The 22,156-nt window shown below is 43.7% G+C and overlaps 2 protein-coding genes across 8 annotated transcripts in view; one reads left to right on the plus strand and one right to left on the minus strand.

Annotated features, from left to right (window-relative positions):
- Positions 1–22,156, minus strand: part of LOC147576023 (uncharacterized) — a 778,516-nt gene that overhangs the window by 707,700 nt on the left and 48,660 nt on the right. The gene's annotated exons all lie outside the window — the stretch shown is intronic.
- Positions 16,944–17,951, plus strand: LOC112854557 (high mobility group protein B3-like). The gene is given in 2 exon segments (XM_086680145.1): positions 16,944–17,336; positions 17,339–17,951. Coding segments are annotated over 2 exon segments (471 nt in total). The 5' UTR covers positions 16,944–16,966; the 3' UTR covers positions 17,440–17,951.

Raw genomic sequence — 22,156 nt, forward strand, 5'->3', positions numbered from 1 at the left:
CTCCTAGATGCCTCAGAGCCTCCAAGGCTATGGAATTCTACACTGGATCTTCTGCCTCCAGCTGGCCAACAAGGCCAAAGAGAGCCACAAGACAGTACTTACCCCACAGAAAAAATTTTAGATGCCAGGCCATAAAATGGCACACAGCACTTCCACCCACATTCCACTTGCCAAAACTCTAACCTAACCACAAGGGGCTACTAAGAAATGTATTCAAGCTATCGTCGGTGGCGGGGGGGTTGGGGGGGGGGGGGACGGGCAGGGAGGAAAGAAGGAAATGGAGTTTGTTGAAAACCTAAAATCCCGTTGCAGTTGCCATTTCTTTAAAAATCCGCTGGGTACAATTCAAAGGCTGGCAGGGACTAACTTGTCCAACACGAATTCCCCTTGGCACAGTCCAAACTGCCAACCACTTAGAGTTCTGACACAGAGACTAGCAAATCATTCAATGCCCTACTCAGCTCCTCCAGATCCCGGGTTCAGGATGGGAATGCCGATAACCTGCATGTGGGTTCCCACTACACATGCAAGGCATTTGGATGTCAGTCCAACCACACTCAGGCACTCTGCAAAGTGGGGTTCACCTAGGAGACCCTGCTGTCACATGCCCTCCCTTTTCCAGGCACACTCCAGTAAGTCCTTGGACAAACACTGGACTTTCTCAGCTCCCTCAGGAGGTTGTGAACCCTCCAGGTGAATAGCCCACTCACCTGAGGGCTCTAGAGCCAACAAGAGATGGACAACCTCCAAAGTGCTGCCATTTTCCTGGGGCAAATGCAGCAGCCAGCAGGGTGACCACACACCCACTCTTCACCCTGTGATTCTGCAAACACTTGTTGAACACCAGTTATGTGCCAGGCACACGAGTAGGCCACATGCTCCAGATAAAAGACAATTAGAGGAAAGCTCCTGCCCTAATAGAACTTCCCATCTTTTGGGAAGGGTGGGGGAGTGTAACACAACTTAAGCACATACAACTCAACGGGACACCTGCTGTCATGGGGGAGGCAGAATATATCCACAGAGCTCAAAGACAGTACCAAAGCTAGGCCTCAGGGACCAAAGGCAGCTTTCCTACTAAACTAATGTGTGAGCTAAGACCCGTAGCATGAGAAACAGCTTCTCCTCCGAGATGGAGAGAGGCAGATCAGACAGTGAACAGAGCATACATAAAGGTGGGGAAGACCGAGTCATTCCATGAGGCTAGAATAGAGAGTCTGAAAGGAAAAAGAAACAAGGTAAGCCCAGAAAACACAGAGATGTACGTCCACCCCAGGCATTTTGGTATTACCCAAAAACCTAAGGGGTAGGCCCCAAACGCACTGAAGGAAAGAAACATGGCCAGATTTGTGTCGTAGAAAAATCACCCTCTAGCTGACACCTGGGGATCAAGGAGTGTGAGGCCGAAGGCAGAAAAGCAGCACAGAGGCAGGCCACACAGTGGTGCCAGGGGCCAGGGAGTAGGGCTGAGGCAGGGCAGCAGGTGCTGGGGGGCCCAAAGGCACCAGAGCTGCTGCAGCTCCAGCAGACTGAGCTGACCCCAGATTCTCAGAGAGTGCATCCAGCACAACCAGGAGCTATGCATGCACTGTCTCAGCAGCCACAGTGTTCTCTTCCCCCCGGGGAAACCCTGAGGGTGGCAGCACCACCCCTGGGGACAGAGAAGGGGAAGGATCACATCCTGAGCATCAGCAGGCCTCAGTGTTGGGGTGGGGGGGTGGGTCATGAGGCTGTACAAAGCATACCCGGGGATGTGAGAGCAAGCAGGACGCCAGCCTTGTTTTCCAGAAGGAGCTCCACAGGAGGAAGCCTCATAGGGAAGCAGGCTATGCCCCTGCCCAGCTCACTGGGTACCATTCCCACCACTGCTGTGGGGACTCCTGTGTGCAACAGGTGAGGAAAGGATACAGCGGTTAAACAGAAAAAGGGTGGGCATGCCACGTGTGCTTGGGGAAGAGGTGCTGGGTGGGTCAAGGAGAGGATTGGAAGGTCTCTGCAGGCCTCTGTGATGGCATCTGACAGCCCCTCCCCCAGGCTTCCTGCCCTTACACTTAGGTGTGGCTCTGAGGAACTCCCAAGGGGCCCACAACAGTAAGGCTTTGGATTGACTTTTTTTTTTTTTTAACGTTTATTTATTTTTGGGACAGAGAGAGACAGAGCATGAACGGGGGAGGGGCAGAGAGAGAGGGAGACACAGAATCGGAAACAGGATCCAGGCTCTGAGCCATCAGCCCAGAGCCCGACGCGGGGCTCGAACTCACGGACCGCGAGATCGTGACCTGGCTGAAGTTGGACGCTTAACCAACTGTGCCACCCAGGCGCCCCTGGATTGACTTTAGTGATCACAAGCAGGCAGCACAGGAAGCTGTTCTACAGGCGGGTTGGCATCCTGGAGGGGCATGGGCAATGCAGGCAAGGGCCCTGTGAACAGGGATTTGGGGACGGAGGCAAGTGTCTTTGTATCGCCAGGCTGGCTCCCTTTCTCTGGTTCCATCTTGCTGCTTTGATTCCACCTCTAAGGGCGACATTCCTACAGCTCATTTTCTTCCTCAACTAAGTCATATCAAATGAGTTCATCTACCCTCTCTGAAGGCTTCCCTGATTCCAGGACAATTCGGGTGACAAGGGCCTCTCCAGGGTGTGTGCATATTTCCATCATTTTCTTCTCAGAAGGTGGTGACTCACGTCCTAATCCCACCACTGTCTGGCACAATGACAGTCACTCAGAAAACTTTTCATAAATGATTATGATTAATTTGTGAAATTTTTCCACATGTGCCAAATTCCTCATTTTCTAAGTAGAATATAATTGCATTTTTAGGTCATCTTTTTTTTTTTAATTTTTTTTTCAACGTTTTTATTTATTTTTGGGACAGAGAGAGACAGAGCATGAACGGGGGAGGGGCAGAGAGAGAGGGAGACACAGAATCGGAAACAGGCTCCAGGCTCCGAGCCATCAGCCCAGAGCCTGATGCGGGGCTCGAACTCACAGACCGCGAGATCATGACCTGGCTGAAGTCGGACACTTAACCGACTGCGCCACCCAGGCGCCCCATTTAGGTCATCTTTCATCCAGTAGTTATTCATGAAATTTATTTCATTTATTATAGACTTTAATTCTATGGTATCCCAGTCAGGAAATGTGGCTTGGGCCATCTCATGTTCTTTGGAACATACCAAGATTTCCTTTTTGGTGTATGCTATCATCCGCTTTAGAATGCCTGACTTCTCTCCTAGTCAGCTGAAATACATCTTAGCGCAGTTTCTAGGAAGAATAAAAAAGTGGCATACTTTCTAAACCATTGCATTTCTGAATCTTTTTATGGATTCACACATGAAAGACAATTTAGCTGAACACAGAATTCTCAGGTCACAACCTTCTTCATTTAAGCCTCTGGAGATGGTGGTTCTGTGCTGGAGGGGAATCTGAGGTGAGCAGAGGTTTCTTCCTTTGTAGGTACCCTGTTCGTCCGTTGAGATGCTTGCAGGTTTTTTTTTTGTTTTTTTTTTTTTTTTTTTGTTTGTTTTTTTTTTTTTTTTTAACTCCTCTAAAAATTGTGTTATGTTCTCTTATCCTCTGTAGCACCCCTGGTGGCTCCGGAAACACAAAGATACCTCAGAAGAGGTGAAACATCACATAGAGATGTGTTGGGAGACCCACAGCTGGTGGACCAAAGGAAGAATGTGCAGATTATAACCCACTGAATGGGGCAGCGCGAGCTACCCACACAGGGAGTCAGGAGGTAGTTCCCCAGCATCTAAGCTCCCACTTTGGGGGAAGCAAAACCAATAAGCTCGCTTTGATTAAAAACACAGTTTCGATATGCCTGCACAAAGGAAGGAGAGTCACAAGATTTCTTACTTACAGATCCCAGAAATGGTGAGGAGGAGAGAGTGAGCAGGGAACCAAGCACCTATTACTTATGAGGTAGCTGGGGTTGAGGTCACTAAATTTTCACAGGCTTAACTCTGGTTATTTTAAAAGGTAACCCCAGGAAAAATGAAGTGGGAACTTACAGCAGGCTTCCTGAACTCAACTCCTCATCTGAACATCCAGACTTGGCATGAGCAGGGTTATCATCCAGCAAAATGCCTAGGTAGCAACTCAAAGAAACAAAAGTTGTTTTTCTCCTCACAGTGGGGGGGCGGGGCTGATCCAAGCTCTGTGGCTTCTGGGAACTGTTCCACATGGGGGACATGAGGGAGGGGGGGCAAACTTCCCACAGTAATTTCCCAAGTTCTACCAAGTACTAGTGATAAGCACAATAACTCAGTCATGCACTCCTGCGCACTCATTTCCCTTCCGTGAGCACAGCTTTATTATAAATCAATAGGATTTCTACAGCAAGGGCAAAAGTCACACGTGTGGGACAGAGGAAATAATAAGTTGAACCTTGAAAAGGATTTTCCTAGCTGTATGATATTTTCTCCTCTGGGCTCTGGTCTCAATGACAGATGCCGCTGTTCACATCTATTCCCTGCTTCCCTCTGAGTGCTACCTCTGTCTTTGCCTGAATCCAGCACGTTCTATGTCTCATAACTGAACTGTTGATTCCCTGAGTCATTCCCCCACACCCTGAGTAACTCTTATACTAAAAGGCCATGTGACTGTATTCCAGGAATTAGAAAACGTATTCCAAGAAAAGTAGAAGAGAAAATGGCACAATGCTGGTGGAGGTGGTCCAGCTACAAGTGGAATTAGCCTCAAGATGCTGGCCAATAGAATCCCAATACAAGTACTGGTACTGGTATATGAGAGCAAGCAGGACATCTGCCTCATTTTCCAGAAAGAGCCTCACAGGGCAGGAGGACATATCTGCCCAGCCCCAAGGGGTACCATTCCCACTGCTGTTCTGTGATGCTCCACAGTGTGCTCCCGCAAGAAAATGTATGGAAGCCCCTTTTAGAGGAAGTTCCCAGCCCAAAATGGTGAGTTAGATCAGACCTGAAATTGTTACATGGCATACCTAGTTGGAGAGGCAAGGATGAAAACCTTAAGCTTTATTATAGACTGTGTCCCTCTAAAATTCATATGTTGAAATCTACCAATGTGATGGTGTTTGGAGGCAGGGCCCTTGAGAGGTTATCAAATCAAGGGCAGGGCCTCCCATGATGTGACTGGTGCCCTTATAAGGAAATTTAGAGCCCAGTGTGTTCTGCCTTTTACCACATGAGGACACAAGATGACAGCCGTATATGAAACAGGAAGTGGGCCCTCACCACACACAGAATCTACCAGTGACTTGATCTTGGACTTCCCAGACTCCAAATTGTGAGAAATAAATGTGCTGTTTAAGCCACCCCATCTATGGTGGTTTGTTATTTTGTTGTTGTTTTTAACATTTATTCTTGAGAAAAACATGACTAGGGGAGGGGCAGAAAGAGAGGGAGAAAGGATCCAAAGCAGGCTCCACACTGTCAGTACAGAGCCCAATGAGGACTCAAACTCATGAACCTGAGCCAAAACTGGACTCAGCTTAACTGGGTGAGCCACCCAGATGCCCCTACGGTGTTTTTCTTAGAGCAACCCAAACCCAAGGCAATATCTCTTCTGTATTATCCTACCACTTATTTGTGACCAAAAAGCACTGCTCTGACATACTAGTACAGGAAAGTATGCTCCAAAAATTCATCTATTCCCACGTGTATCCAGAAATGCTAGGCCTAACAGATATTCATCAGAAAAATGATATTACCATCAAATGAGTTTCAGTTGGGAAAGCCTACCCTAGGAATTCACAATGTATATTAGTGTCTTAAAGCCTCTGAAAAATCATAAATACCACAGAGTTTTCTTTAGCCCAAAGGTCCCCAAATTATTTGACCCCAAAGAACCCTTTTCAAGTAATACTCATTAACATCACAGACTCCAAAACACCCTTGGAAGAATACTGTGCTAAGAAAACCTTCCAGATCAAAGGATTTGACACACTACCTCCTTGCCACATGCCCTCAGCATGGTCCCAGACGGAAATTAACAAAAAAGGAAGCAGAGTGAAACCTGTTTATTGAATTAGCTAGACTCAGTAGGGGGCCTTCTCATTGGGTCTCCTCTTAACCTGCTCAGCCAAATCGAACATGTCTGTCCCTGAATGAAATCCCTGGCAGGTCCCAGAGCTTTCTCAGTCATTCTCAGATACTAACAAGTAGTCTCATGTTCCAAGGCAAAAAAAAAAAAAAAAAACAAAAAAAACAAAAAACCATCAGCCTGAATACCATAACTTCCATCTCTTATCCAACTTAAAACTTCTCTCCCCAAACCATAACAGGTGATGGTTTCTCTGGACAGGACAAAGAGCCTATAATAGGAAGAGGAGGAAAATTAGTCTTTTTCTCCTTTTTTTTCTTATGCATCGCCCCAGGCTCTATCATCCTTCCCCCATGCACTGTATTGCGCCTGGCTGCTCTAACATTAGGGAAGGGAGAAGAGCCATGGGAAAAGAATATCAAAGTATCTGATATGCCTGGCCCTATTCCCAGTCCTCTCTGGGTTTTTTAAAGCCCTTTGTCATAGCAGACACTCAAAAACTGACTCTTTTGTCCTATTGGAGCTCTTGTGGGTTTTCTTCCAAGACCCTATATGGCAGGGACATCCTGCCTGCACTCCCTGGCACGGATATTGCCTTTTCTAGCTAATAAATAGAACAACGCCCTGGCATCTGACAATCCATCAGGGAGGGGTCATTTCACCCCTCCAGGCCAGCCTCTTGGGTAAAGAACCTTTCAAGGTGCCTGAAGTCTCTTTCCCAAGGAACCCACACCTGCTACTCACTCCCACTCCTGTCTCCCTGCCCAGCTGTCAGATCTAACCCCAGGAAGTGTCCCAACTGAAGACCTTTCCGGGTGTGGGTTAAGTCTCCATATCCACATGCTCCAAAATCCAGGGAACACATTTCATGCTCTTTTTGGGATTCTCCAAAGCTCCCCCCTCCCTCTCAACTTGATGATGGAGAAGAACTTGCATCATTCCCTCATAAGAGTGGGTGATGCCCAGCTCATTGATATCTCTGTGTAGGTTGGGTTCTGGGGGAATAGACTCTGAAATGGAGATTTACACCAAGAGCACAGCCAAAAGCAACTCCAGTAAAGAAGGAAAGGGACAGACTAGAGAGGGAGAAGTTGAACCTCCATACAGTTGCATCAGTCCTCAGCTTATCTCCCAGGAAGCTCTGAAACTGGATCAGCCTTTCTCAGATGACAGCAAGGGGGTCATGTCTCTGTACCTTATAGCTAGATATAGGCTACCCCCATGGAGTGGGGCACAAGTTTGGGCAAAGGTAACTCCCTCAAAAATTTCCCAGGGAAGGATGCTGCTGAGAGTCATCAGAGCCAGCTCTTCCAGCAGCAGGTGGCCCGAGGGACTCCATCCTGAAGGATGGGACTGGGTGGTACACCACAGCAAAGTGCCTTCATAGGTGCCTACCGAATGTCTAAGAGAGACAAAACCTACTTAACATCCTCTCCAGAAATGAATGATTATTTTGTGTCGATTTGTGTTGTGGCTTTCCTCCAGTCAAGAGAAACATTGGGTACTTGTTAAGCCAGTCTGTTTGCAGCAGTGTGATCCCCAGGAGGGACAGTAGTGAGTCCCAACTCCTTCCTGGCTCTTCCCTTCACTGTCTTGGTCCAGCTCACATCACAGTCTTGTCTTAACTTCCCTACCTATAAATGAAGACAACAAAAACCACCCTGCCTACCTCACTTTACCATGGTGACTGACATACAGATGGAGACATCTGATACACAGGACAGGCTTCAGAATCTGCTACAGAAAGACTGGAACCTCTTCAAAGTATTCACATGATATTAATAGATTTGCTGAGCCTTTTCTGCTCAAGCCCCATTAGGGTTTGGTGATCAAGTGTCCTAGGAAACAGCATTCATGAGGGAACATTTATGGAGTCAGTTTTCATCCCAGGGGAAGCCACCAGGTACCATCTTAAAGGCTATGGACAGAATATGTAGGGCTAGGTGTCAGGGTAAGTCAGATGGCAAAGTCACGCCACATAAACCACTGTAGAGGCTGTGTCACAGAGAACTGGGATGATGACCTACTTCTGGCTCTCACAAAGATATGTAAGTCAGCCCCCATGCTGGAATCCACTGCATCTATAAAATGAAAGTTTTGTCTCAGGGCAGGAGTTTGAAACTTTTCAGTTAGCTTTTTTTTTCCAAACCCTAATATATGAAAGCACTAAATAAGATTCTCAACATGTTTAAATACAGGCTAATGATCCAAATCTTCAGATTTTGTAGTCTTCAGAAGCATATTAATGCAATCACTCAGAAAACAGTTCTTATGTGTCAACCATGCTCCAGGAACAGTGCTAGGCAGGATGTTCAGTAACGTGTAACAGGCTGGATGGCCAGTACAATCCCTGCTCTCCTGCCATTCATGGTCAATTGGGTGGGCCAATCCATGTGTAATTACACCGCAGAATGATCAGTTCTCAGGAGAATTTTAAGCACATCAGAAATTTTAAATCCATGTTTGGCCTTGTGGGGATGTCATGGTTGATATTCCAGAGAAACTGGGTCTAAAGGATGTGTTACAATGACTAGCTACTGGATGTGAGGGTGATCTAGTCACTCCATTGATTGCCAGTGCTGACTCAGCTGGTCTGGCTGGCTAGGTGGGTGTCCCCTTCCTCCCTCACCACTCCACATGCATCCCTCCCAAAGCTGCATGCCCAGCTGAAAAGCATGACCTTCCCAGATCGAGAAGGACCATTCTTCAGTCAAGAATATAGGAGTAACTTCACTCCCCTGCTAGATCCTCAGGGTCCCTTTGTAGAGTTGTAGTTGAGCTTCCAAGACTCCAGACACATTCAAATGAGGCGCTGCATGTGGCAGTCTGCCTGGAGAGATGGAAGAAAAGAGGAAGGATGGATGGATGGATGACTGGCTACTGAAGAGGAAAGATTCTTCCTGATAGAAAGCCTTGCTTTTCTAGAGGCCCAAAACAGACACACAGACAGGTGTGGGTACGCTGACTTTTGAAGAACTGAATAAAGATTGGCTGATATAGAAGAAAGAATTAAAGGTAGGAGACCGTACAATTAAGCACTGTATAGACCACAAATGGTCATTCATGCAATAGTAAGAAAATTGGGGTTTATCAAAAGTGCCATGAAAAACCCATGGATTTTAAGCAAAGTTTAAGAATCACTAGTCTAGGTGACCTCTCAGAGTACCTCCAACACTAAGGCTTCCAATAAAAGATTTCATTAAGCCCAACCAATAACGTCTTGTACATTAATTAAGCCGTTCAACAAATATTTGTTCAATGTAATTAAAAGGTGGTTATTTAAATCAAAGACTTAGTGAAACATCTTTGGTGGGGAGTAGATAAAGTAAGTCCATTTCTGGAAAAAAACCTAATTTATACTCTCAAAGGACATTATCACATCTCCGGTGGGAAAGAAAAGGAAAGGAGAAGACTGAGAAGGATACAGCCAAGGAGAAGAAGAAAGTCACTGCCTAAAACAATACAGGTCAAGACTGGGACACTCAGGGGCTGAGAGAAAAAAGAATGAAGGGCCACAAAGCACTCAGGGAGAAAATTAATTTGGATGCTAAATCAGGGCTAAGAAGGTGAGAGCTTCCTATCCCCTGCACCATTAGTAGGTGACAGGGATGGTCCCCAAGGACTAGACCAAGAAATGTGCACCCCTAGGAGAAGCTGGGCAGTGTTTCTCAAGCAGGCATTAAATCTCTGAACAAAAATCTTCCACTCAGAAGACAAGCTATCAGCACCCCAACTTTGATTGACATTGCTCACCTCCAGAAAACCCTCTCAGTATTTAGGTCCTTGTAGAGCACTTTCCCACACTGACTCAGGCTTGGCCGTGTGACTTGCAATTGTCCAATGGGACATTATCAGGGTTGATGCAAATAGGGGCCTATCCTCTTAGAATGCCCTCTTGAAACCTAGCTGCCATGTTGTAAGGAAGTCCAAGCTACCTTGTTGGAGAAAAGGGCCACATGGGAAGGCTCTGAAGACCCCAGCCAACACTTAACAGAGCAGGATCACAGCTTCATCAACTCCAGAATTATGAAACATAAGTTGTTGCCATTTTAAGTCACTAAATTTTTTAGTGGTTTGGGCAGAGATTACTGAAACATGGGGAATATACCTAAAACTTCTAGTGTCACAATTCAATAAAAGTTGCGGAAGGAAAGTGCAGAGAGAACAAAGGGGATGAAGTCATCAAAAATTTCTCAGGATTGAAAAGACATTACATTCAAACTAAAGATTCTCACCAAGAAGCACACCGAGAACACGATGGCGATGGTTTAGAACACCAAGGATACACAGAAAATCCTCAAAAGCTTCCACAATTTTTTTTACTCAGAACGAAAATCAGAATGGCATTATACTTCTTGTCGGAAACACTGGATACCAAAAAGGTAAATCCTCAAAACTTTGAGGAAAATTATTTTGAACCTAAAATCCTATCTCCAGCCAAATTAATATTCAAGAGGGGAAAAATAATATAAACATGTATGGACATATAAGGATTCAAAAATTTATCTCACTGAACACCTTTGAGAGAATGGAGTATATACTAGAAAAATGTTACAAATAAGAAAATTAAATGCAAGAAATAAGGCATCACTAAGACTTGTAGTTAAGTCTAAGTAACCCTTGATTCCCATCTTTTTAAGAAGTGAGACAATCTCAAAATAAAATGTGGGGCTATGTAGGAGAAGTGGGAAATCAAAGTATGCTGGGGGTAGAGGTAAAGATTCTGAAGGACAAAACCCCAGAAGAGGGAAAAAAAAAAAAAAAAAAAAAAAGAATGCTTGATCAATTCAGGGGAGTAAAGGGGAGCAGGAGAAAGAGTAACAGAAAACAAAATAAGATGGCAAGAATGAGTTTAATCATTGGAAAGCATAATAAGGGGGGAAAAAAGACAGTTTGTTAAAGACACAGAAAACATTTATACCAGGCAAATGTTAACAACTTTATCAGCCTGGGGGTCTCTAATGATGCTGTAGAAAGTGCGAGTGGAATGTCAACTACTGCCAGCATTCTGACTTTACCATATTTGTTGTCACAATACCTAGGTATATAAACAAAATATCAATAGGTGTAGTATCAAAATTGAGGAGACACATGGTGCTATTTGACTCAATTTGGAATATTCTAAAGAGCATGAAACATGCCAAAACACCAGAACCTCCATGTGGCTGGCTACATCTTCTTTCTAGCTTCTCCTGACAAAGAGGGGAGAACACAATGAGGACCACAAAAGGGCACTGTTACGGTTCCTCCCTCAGCATCCACTGGATGTGTGCGCCACACAGCCTGGAGATCTGACAGGAATCGTGGGTTTGTCTGAGAAGAACATCAGTGATCAGGGAGGCCTCTTCAAGGTCCAGCCTGGGTGGTCCCTACACCAATGTTTGCAGCTTGCTGCCTGAGACCAGGAGGTGTCAACAGTGAGCTGTATGTCAAATCTGGTCTGAGAATATTTTGTTAGGCTCTTATGGTGTTTTTAAAGTTTCGCGTTAATCACCAGTATTTAAAATTTGGAAAATTCCCCTTTAAAACCATGGCATTCTGGCTTTTCTTGAGAAATCAGGAGATCCACCCAACATTGGGTCAACATTCCCACAAGGGGGCAGTCAGTTCCATTCAGGGAAAGGATACCCCCCCCACCACAGAAGGGGTGTGCACTCACCCATCTATCATCACCCCAAACTCCCTGTGGTCTCATAGTCAGGCCTGACAGCTACTGTGTGACTCAGATCTCCAGTGAGTCCAGAATCCAAACCCAATGACTCTAAAGAACCCCCAGCTTTAGGTGTCTCATGGAGACAACAGACTTTCCAAGTAGGAAGTGGTCATAGATACCCTATAGCCCAAGCTCCGTTTACCAACAAGGAAACAGAAACCCCAAGAGAGAAGGGAATGTGCATGGTTTTACCATGCACAGCACCAAGAAGGGACAGAGCCCTGGTCTTCCCACCATAGCTCCATGTTCACTCCCCCTTTGAGTTAGCAACTGCCTCAGCTTGTCAGCAAGCCTCTACAGCAACAGTCTACTTGCTAGAGGCTTTTATCACAAATGGAATTATCCAGGATACAACTGAATCTGCTGGCTTCCTTTCCTTTCCCCTAGATGAAGAGGGAAATCTATCTGAGGTGTTCTTAGTAATCATTAAAATTGCCCTGTTTCAGTGTTGGCAAGGATGCGGAGAAACTGGAAGCCTTGTGGACTGCTTGTAGGAATGTAAAATGGTGCAGCCATTATGAAAAACAGTATGGTGGCTCCCCAAAAGTTGTAAAGAGAATTGCAGTATGATCCAGGAATTCCACTTCAAGGTATATACCCAAAAATTTGAAAGCAGGGACCCTAACAGCTAGTTGTATGCTCATGTCCATAGCAGCATTATTCAGTCCAAAGGTAAAAGCAACCTAAGTGCCCACCATTGACATATGAATGAAAACATCACATATTACAAAATGTGATGTATAATATACACACAATGGAATATTATTCAACTTTGAAAAGGAAGGAAATTCTGACACATGCCACAACATAGATGAATCTTGAAGACGTTATGCTAAGTGAAATAAGCCAGTCACAAAAGGACAAATGATGTATTATTCCACTCATACAAGGTACTCAGATTAGTCAAATTCATACAGAAGATAGAATGACAGTTTTCAGGGGTTAGGGGCAGGTGACTGCAGGGTTATTGCTTAGTCAGTATACAATACCAGTTCCCCAGAATGAAAGCGTTCTGCTGATGGGCGGTGGTGATAGCTAAACAGTGTGAATGTACTTAATGCCACTGAACTGTACACTTAAAAATGGTTAAAATGGTGGGGCGCCTGGGTGGCTCAGTCGGTTGAGGGTCTGACCTCAGCCCAGGTCATGATCTCACAATTCCTAAGTTTGAACCCCGTATCGGGCTCTGTGCCACCAGCACAGAGCCTGGAGCCTGCTTTGGATTCTGTGTCTGTCTCTCTCTGCCCTTCCCCTGCTCTCTCTCAAAAAATCAGTATTAAAAAAAGTATTTAAGAAATGGTTAAATGATAAATACTATGTATATTTTACCACAAGAATAATTTAATTGCCCAGTTTTTTTATTTTTTTAATCATTTGCCCAGTTTCTACACACAGGAGATGCTTGCTTTTGACTGTGTTTCACCTTCTTTTAGGCACCATGAAGCACAAATTGTGCACTGTCCTCTAAAGGAGGATGCAAAAGGGATGGAGGAATATTCCAAACTACTGTGCACCAGGTGTTGATTGGACTACGTGCATTCCATGAATAAATCCTTTCAAAACCCCTGGGGTCAGTTTGAGGGTCCTCATTTTACAGAGGACACCATTAAGGTCACATGACCTACATAAGACTCAGTCAGGAGCAGGAAAGGAAGCACTACCCAGTGGTTAAAACACAGACTCCAGGGGCGCTTGGGTGGCTCAGTTGGTTGAGCATCCGACTTCGGCTCAGGTCATGATCTCACAGTTTGTGGGTTCGAGCCCCACGTTGGGCTCTATGCTGACAGCTTGGAGCCTGGAGCCTGCTTCTGATTCTGTGTCTCCCTCTCTCTCTGCTCCTCCCCTGCTCATGCTCTGTCTCTCTCAAAAAGAAATAAATGTAAAAAAAAAAATTTTTTTTTTAAAGAACAGATACTCTAAAAATTTTTTTTAATGTTTATTTTTGAGACAGAGAGAGACAGAATGAACAGGGGAGGGTCAGAGAGAGGGGGAGACACAGAATCTGAAAGCTCAAATTCACAGACCGCGAGATCATGACCTGAAGTGAAGTCGGACACTTAACCGAGCCACCCAGGCGCCCCTAGAACAGACACTCTAAAGAAAGACTGTCTCACTTCAAATTCTCTTTCCCCCAGATAGTCTGTGGACTTGGACAAGTTGCTTAACTTTTCTGGGCATCAGATATAAAACAGGGACCCCACAGATAAGAAAAAGGGATAACAGGAACATCTAGTTGTGAAGATTACAGGAGTTCAAAGTGCTTAGAGCACATGGCTGATAGGAAGAACCATAGAATAATGCAGGGGGGTTAAGGGCACTGAACCCCATGCAGCTGAAAATCCATGTAGAACTTTTGACTTCCCAAAATCCTACTACTAATAGCCTACTGTTGATCAGAAGACTTACCAATAACAAACAGCTAATTTTTGTATATTGTATCATATACAAATTCTTAAAAGCTAAAAAAAATGTTATGCAAATCATAAGAGAAAATACACGGACAATACTGTACTTACTGAAAAAAAAATCTACATATAAGGTGGACCCGTGCAGTTTAATTCCATGTTGACCAAGGATCAATGGTATGTAAGCTTTTATTATTGATATCATTTTTGTTTTGTTTTCAGAGGTCTCTGATACACTTCCCCTAAAACAGAGCGATCTCTAAGAAAAAAAAAAAAAAACTTTTATTCTCCTATGCCTAAAAGCTTAACTCTATACCTCAAAGCCTATTTGCCACATATGCAGAAACATGTACATTAAAGGAAACCGTAGGGGGATGTTATGACACACTGTCACGATGATGGCTCCAATGACATTCTTTGAAACCGTCAGCTCAGCATACTGAGAAGGGACAAGAAGGTTCCAAGTGAATGTCCCCTGAGGACTTAGTTTAGAAAGGCTGATCACCAATCTCATTGGTGCTGTTCTCGTTTCTATCTTCCAAGCCTGTCTCCAGGTGTCCCTCTCCCATCATGACTGGCAGGACTACTCACATTTCCTGCCTCCTCCTCTCAATGCACCCTAAAGGGTGCATGCATCTTTTCCCAGACAACCTGGAGTCCACTTAGCCCTTTTCTCAAAGACAAGCTAGGCATTGATGCCCACTAAATTCTCCAGGCCATTCCCACTGCCACCCACTTACCCCCGTGTGCTGCCTTCTCCCCTAATTTGCATTACCCTAGTAGCCAGTTCTGTACCTGATTGAACAAGTACCCAGGCAAGGCAGTTGTGCTGACCTGCTATCAAGTCAGAGCTCTGATTTGTGAAACAAAGACTGGGGACATGGATGACCCCACTCTTCCTGGAAGACAGGGATGGAGAGCCTACTCATTAAGCCTGTTATTCATCCCTAAAATGAACAGGTTTTCCTGTAGTGAGTTATAGATGTAAAAGGTTCCTCCTCCCACAGGCTCTGCAGATAGGAAGGCAAATATATAGAGCATGGCCCACTCTGGCTCCCCTCCTGATGTGTGCCTACACATGCAGGCAAATGATATCTGTCTGAACCCTATGAGTAATCTTGAGTGAGTCCTCTCTATCCTCAACCCAGTCTCATTCGAATTAAAAAGCCTCAGGAAACAAGAAGCAGTCCACCACAGAAAACACCAGAGCTACCAAGCAGCAGCCAGAAGGTATTTACGTACTCCATATCCAGAGTGTCTAGGCAGGGTACAGGTGTAGTAACATCTCTAATCCAGCTCACAGATTGGCTTGCAAATGTACTTTGTCACAGCTCTGCACATTTCCCCTGGAATTCAGAGCTATTTCTTTGTGCTCTTGCTGAGTGTTCACACAGATATTGGCTCTATTACCTGGATTCCCAGTCAGACCAGGCAGCCATGGCTGCAGTGTTTCTGCCTCAACAGGGAGGCAAAGCAGGTTTATGGCCACTTGCATTAATCATACCTATAACCTGATAGCCAGTTATAATCCTTCATATAATCCTTCATTGGAGATGCCCCCAATCCAGCCTGATGTTCTACCTCTGGTTCCCTCTGCAAGAGCCTGCATGGCTGGGGTGGGATGGAAGTGATTTTCTCCCACTCATCAGCTTGACAGAAGTCAATCAGCTTCTCAGGAGAGATCTAAGTATAGTAGTTTAAGCAAATTGTAGGACAACCTCCAGTGTCTTTTCCAACCCCAAATCCAAGAGAATTACTCTGCCAGGAGTCCCCCTCCACTCTTTAATATTTCCAGATAGTAGGAATTATATCAAACTTGGGAAGCCCACTCTGACCATAGCTAAGAGACAATGCACTTATTCCATGTCCCATCACTTCTACTCTGATCATGTGCAAAATAATCATGAGGAAATATGAGTAAACAGAAATGAAAACACTGACCACAAAGTTTTATTTAGGAATAACGATGATCAAAAAAGGAAGGGAAAGTGAAGAAGCCCAACACCTGAAATGGATCTATCAAAAATAACTTTTTTTTAGAAAGTTATATACAATTATGCATTATCAGGTAACTAAGAACTAAGAACAGTATCATAAACCATAAAACTCAAAGAATTAGAAGCAATAAATAGCATTAGAGCTAAAGAAAAACAGATTGAACTAGACTATCCACTCAAATTGTGAGAGAAGAAAATATTAAGAGGAATCTTTGATTTCTTGAGTAACTATCACATAGGTCAGCTGGAATAGAATACTGAAAGATAGAATTGAAAATGGCTATTGAATAAACATTGAAAATTAAAGTGATTTACTGGTTCTGGGTAAATTATGATACAGAAGTCAGCCAAAATATAGAAATAATTAGGTCCTTCTCTTAAATGAATGAGCCAATATTATAATATCGAGCCAAATTTTCATTTATGTGCAACAGCGATGAAGGTATTCTTGACATGAAAAGCTGCATAACAATGAAGAGGTTATTCTCAGTAAAAGCCATAGTAACTAATACTCACTGAGCACAGCCCTATTGGCCCCAATCTGTGCCACTCATTTCTCTATGACCCATCATGTACTAACCTGTTCTATCCTCACAATCTAGCAGGTAGGTACTATATTATTATTTGGGCATGACATCCAGCACAGTGGTTGTTATGGGTTCGGGTTGACCATCAGACCCGGGAGACACGATGGGCTTTCACCAAACACTAAACTGGAAAGTTTATCGAAGGACGCAGGACAAGAAATGCAGCAGATACTCATCTTCAACTCACTGGAAGAAGGCCCAGCAGGTTGCCCAGACTAGCAAACAATACAGTCAGGATGGCTAAAGGTGATCCCAAGAAACCAAAGGGCAAGATGTCTGCTTATGCCTTCTTTGTGCAGACATGCAGAGAAGAACATAAGAAAAACCCAGAGGTCCCTGTCAATTTTGCAGAAATTTCCAAGAAGTGCTCTGAGAGGTGGAAGACAATGTCTGGGAAAGAGAAGTCTAAATTTGATGAAATGGCAAAGGCAGACAAAGTGTGCTATGATCGGGAAATGAAGGATTATGGACCAGCTAAGGAAGGCAAGAAGAGGGACCCTAATGCCCCCAAAAGGCCACCATCTGGATTCTTCCTATTCTGTTCAGAATTCCGCCCCAAGATCAAATCTACAAACCCTGGTATCTCCATTGGAGATGTGAAAAAGAAGCTGGCGAGATGTGGAATAATTTAAGGGACAGTGAAAAGCAGCCTTACAACAACAAGGCAGCAAAGCTGAAGGATAAGTATGAGAAGGATGTCGCTGACTAGAAGTCTAAAGGAAAGTTTGATGGCACAAAAGGTCCTGCCAAAGTTGCCTGGAAAAAGGTGGAAGAGGAAGATGAGGAGGAAGAGAAGGAGGAGGAGGAATAAAAAAAACTGTTTATCTGTCTCCTTGTGAATACCTTAGAGTAGGGAGCGCCGTCATTGACACCTCTCTTATTTGAGGCGTGTCTGTTGCCCTCGTTAGGTTTAATTACACAGTTGGGTCATGGTCATATTGTAGTCTCTTCAAAGTGCTCTAGAAATTGTCAGTGGTTTACATGAAGCGGCCATGGGGGTCCGGAGCACCCTGAAATTGTATCAAAGTTGTACATATTTCCAAACATTTTTAAAATGAAAAGGCTCTCGTGTTCTCCTCACTCTGTGCACTTTGCTGTTGGCTTGACAAGGCATTTAAAGATGTTTCTGGCATTTTCTTTTTTGAATTTGTAAGGTGGTGTTAATTCTATGGTTATTGGCTAGAAATCCTGAGTTCTCAACTGTACATATCTATAGTTTTTTTTTGTTTTTTTTTTTTTTTTTTTTAAACAAAGGACAGAACCACCAAGACAAGATCTTGATTGATGCTCCTTGCGTGGCTTGAGGCTGTGGGGAAGAAGCCTTTTGGAGGGGCTGTAGCTCAGGGCATGCACTGTGAGGCTGGGACTGTGGACACTGCAGTGGGCATCTGTTTAGCTTCAGGTTGTCTTGTTTCTGTATATAGTGACCTAGCATTCTACTGGCATTCTTAGCTGTGGAAAAGGGGGGGTCAGCTGGCACGAGAAGTGTTTGGATCTTTTTTTTAGTTAAGTGCAGTAGTTTTAAACTGTTTTGAAACAAACTATAGAACCCTTCATTGTCAGCAAAGCGAAGAGCCACTGCATCAATGAGAGTTCAAGAACCTTCTGTACTAAACACAATTTGCAACGTTCTGTTATATTTTTTTGTATGTTTAGAATGCTGAAATGTTTTTGAAGTTAAACAGTATTACATTTAAAAAAAAAAAAAAGGCCCAGCAGCTATCTTCACATCTTATTTACGTGACACAAGTACCATTGCCCCAGACAATGGCTAAAAGCTGTGTAGAAGTTACCTTGACACAGAGCCGCAGCCTCAGTTTCTCACCCATCTTTCTACTCACCTAGGCTGAGGCCTGCATGCCAACTCACAGGCACAGTCCCCCACAGCAGCAAAGGCAGCTACAACATTCCACATTTATCCTGTTTGGTTTTTAAGAGAATCATGCTCGGAGAAGACAAGCTCCAAGGTCATTCTCGCAGGCAGGCATAGACCCACCCAGGCCAGAGATGATCTCTGTTACAGCTAAGTACTTTGTATAAGGGAAATTGGAGTTTTTAGGGTTTTTTTACGTTTATTTGAGACAAAGATAGGATGAAGGGGGGAGGGGCAGAGAGAGGTGGAAAAAGAATCCCAAGCAGACTCCACACTTTCAGTATAGAGCCCAATACGGAGCTTGAACTCAACGAAACCGCAAGATCGTGACCTGAGCCGAAACCAAGAGTCGACACTTAACTGACTAAGCCACCTAGGGGTCACGGGAATTTGGAGCTTCTTGTAGAATGCATAATTGCTCAGTTCATTGTTCTCACATCATATGAATCCATTTTCGGCTTCAAATGTAAAAACAAATCCCAAAGAGAAGGAACAGGAAGAGTCAGATGTCTATTCCAGTTATACAGACCAAATCCTTTCTCTAGGTAGCACTCCTTCTAATGGTACCATGGAGTTTTTTTGTTTTAATTCTGTAACTACCTGGAAAAGCATCAGTACCCAAAAAGGCTGAGGCTCCTGAGTCATTAGGCCAGTGAGAGAGACCAAAGCAGGCTGTGATGGAAACCAGCAGGCCAAGTCCAGGAACTCACCAGGAGACTAGTTCTGATTTGGGGAAGCAAAGCACATACAACTATATATATATATATATATATATATATATATATATATATATATATATATATATATATATATATTCCACACACTACAAAGGCCTCCCTGAAAACTCAAGAGAAGTGATAAGACATGTTCTTAGAAAGTCAACAAGAGCTAATCAAAGGCTGACAGGCTTCTGAAAGGATCCCTGTGTTTATTTCCAAGGTGGTCTTTGAAGGTGTTTCAGAAGTCAAGGACACTAACAGGAAGAGTCAACACAAAGTTAACTGGAGTTAAAAAAAAGAACAAAAAGGCCTGTTTTGTCTTCCCAGAGGTAAATGGGAAGGAACAGCATGAGAAGTGCTTAGGTCAGAACCCATTGCTACTGACCTGTTAGCTTCTGGGGCCAGGGCCACCCCTCTCCAAGGGACAATCCTAGATCAAGTATCAGTATATGGACTTTCAGCCTAGATATGGAGAAGTTCAAGGATGGCTGAATAGGTAAATCCATAGCATGCACCCACTCACAACCCTCTTGGGTCAAGCAAAGATACATGTTACTATGTCATTCTTTATAGCTGACATCAGCAAACTGGCCCATGGGCCAGACCCAGCCATCACCTGTTTTAGTAAAGTTTTACTGGAAATACAGCCAAGGCTGACCTCATGAGCATGCAACCTGCAGTCACTGAGGAACCACACTTAGGGCCCCATATTTAGTTTAATGGGCCACTATAGACTTTTTAAAATTCTTCGACACAGAGCTACAAGTCTTGATAGTGTACTGGGCCCTACATACAATGTAGTGGGTCCTGAACATAGCTATGTTTATGAATAGTCTATGGTTGCTTTTGTACCAAAAGGGCAGAGTTGAATAGTTCCAACAACCAAAGACATTATCTGGCCCTTTGCAGACAAAGTTTGCTGCTATTGCTTTATATAATACTACATTGTGCACACCCCATATAGAATAGAAAGGAGCACGGTTGTGCTGTAACAGAAACTGCAGGCTTGGATTAACACGACCTAGAGATAAGCCGGGCTCTGCCTTTGGTAGGCTCATTGGCCCTACTTTACCTCATTTCTCGCCCTCAACTTCCTCACCGTTATGTAAAAGTTGTATCCTGTATTACCAACATTTTAATCGCAAATGTTCTTTGTGTAAGAGATCTCATACCTCTATAAGGAAAAATGATGATATAATAAAAACTTAGGAACTTGTCACGAAGTGTGGAAAGTAAGAAAACCCAGCTGGTTGCTAGTCATTTGACACATCTTTGGAAAGCCTGTAGACTCACTGTGTCTTGGAACATCCTTCAGGAAGAAGGAGAATTTATTGGCTGACTCCTTGCCATCTTCTGTTGAATGTTCTTACTGGTTAAAGCTACCCCCAAGGGTGATTAATTTTCTCCCAAGTTGTATCACTCCACCCTCTGAGCAGCCAGCTGTGTATCAAGTCAAGCTGAACCTGACACTGGAGCTGCCATAGCAACAATGGGAGAATGCTGAAGGTCTGCTTCTACCTCTAGGGCCTGAGCCCAGCTGGGACCTCAGAAAACAAGATAACTCAGAAGATAATTCACAATATTATTTCTTCTAATCCATGAAAACATTTTCCATTTATTTGCATCTCCTTTTATTATTTTTATTTGCATCTCCTTTAGTTTTATTATTTTTGGAGGATTTCTTTTTAATCTCTTTTTATAGTTTTCAGCATACTTTGTAGTTTTTATTCTTTTAACATTCATCTTTGAGAAACACAGAGTGTGGGTGGTAGAGGGGCAGAGAGAGATGGAGACACAGAATCTGAAGCAGGCTCCAGGCTCTGAGCCATCAGTACAGAGCCCAATGTGGGGCTCAAGCTTAAAATTGTGAGACCATGACCTGAGCTGAATTCAGACATTTAACTGAGCTACACAGATGCCCCCAATGTAGTTTTTGGTACAGAAGTCTTTTACCTCTTTGGTTAGGTTTATTGCTATTTTAATTTTTGATGCTATTATAAATGGAACTGTTCATTTCCTTTTGGGGTGGTTCATTATTAGTGTATAGAAACACAACTGATTTTTATATGTTGATTTTATGCCCTGCCATTTTATTCAAATAAATATTTTAAGGCTTTGCAGTCTATATGCAAGTCAAACAGTGTAGTGCACCACACTAACAGAATGAAGGCTAAAAAACACATGATCTTCTCAGTACACAAAAAAACACTTGACAAAATTCAACACCCTATCACGATAAATAATGCTCAAAAAACTAGGTGTGAAAGTAATATACCACAACATATTTTTTGTAAAAAGCTACGTATGACAAGCCCACAGCTAACATCATACTCAATCATGAAAAATTCAAAGTTTTTCCCTTATGACTGGGTACAAGGCAAGAAAGCTCACTCCTGTCACTTCTATTCAAAATAGTACTGGAAATCCTAGCCAAAGCAATTAGGCAAGAAAAATGAATCCAGATCAGTAAAGAAAATGAACTATTAGCAGATGATATAATCCTATAGAGAGAAACCCTAATTGACTCTTTGTTATTTATTTTGAGAGCACATGCGAGTTGGGGAAGAACAGGGAGGGAGGGAGAGCATTCCAATCTCTGACAACATGCAGCCACATGCAGGGCTCGACCCCACAAACCACGAGATCATGACCTGACCTAAAACCAAGAATCGGATACACTCAACCCAGTGAGCCACCCAGGTGCTCTAATTAACTTTTAATCATGAAAAGGTAACCTCTCAAATTTTGACAGTTGGAACTTCAAAGACCCACTGTATATTCTATCTTTTAAATTAAAGAAAAAGAAAAGTTTTGTAGTTCCTTTTAGTGACATC

The sequence above is a fragment of the Puma concolor genome, chromosome D2, assembly GCF_028749965.1.
Source record: "Puma concolor isolate L17-30 chromosome D2, mPumCon1.1.hap2, whole genome shotgun sequence".
Lineage (NCBI taxonomy): Eukaryota > Metazoa > Chordata > Mammalia > Carnivora > Felidae > Puma > Puma concolor.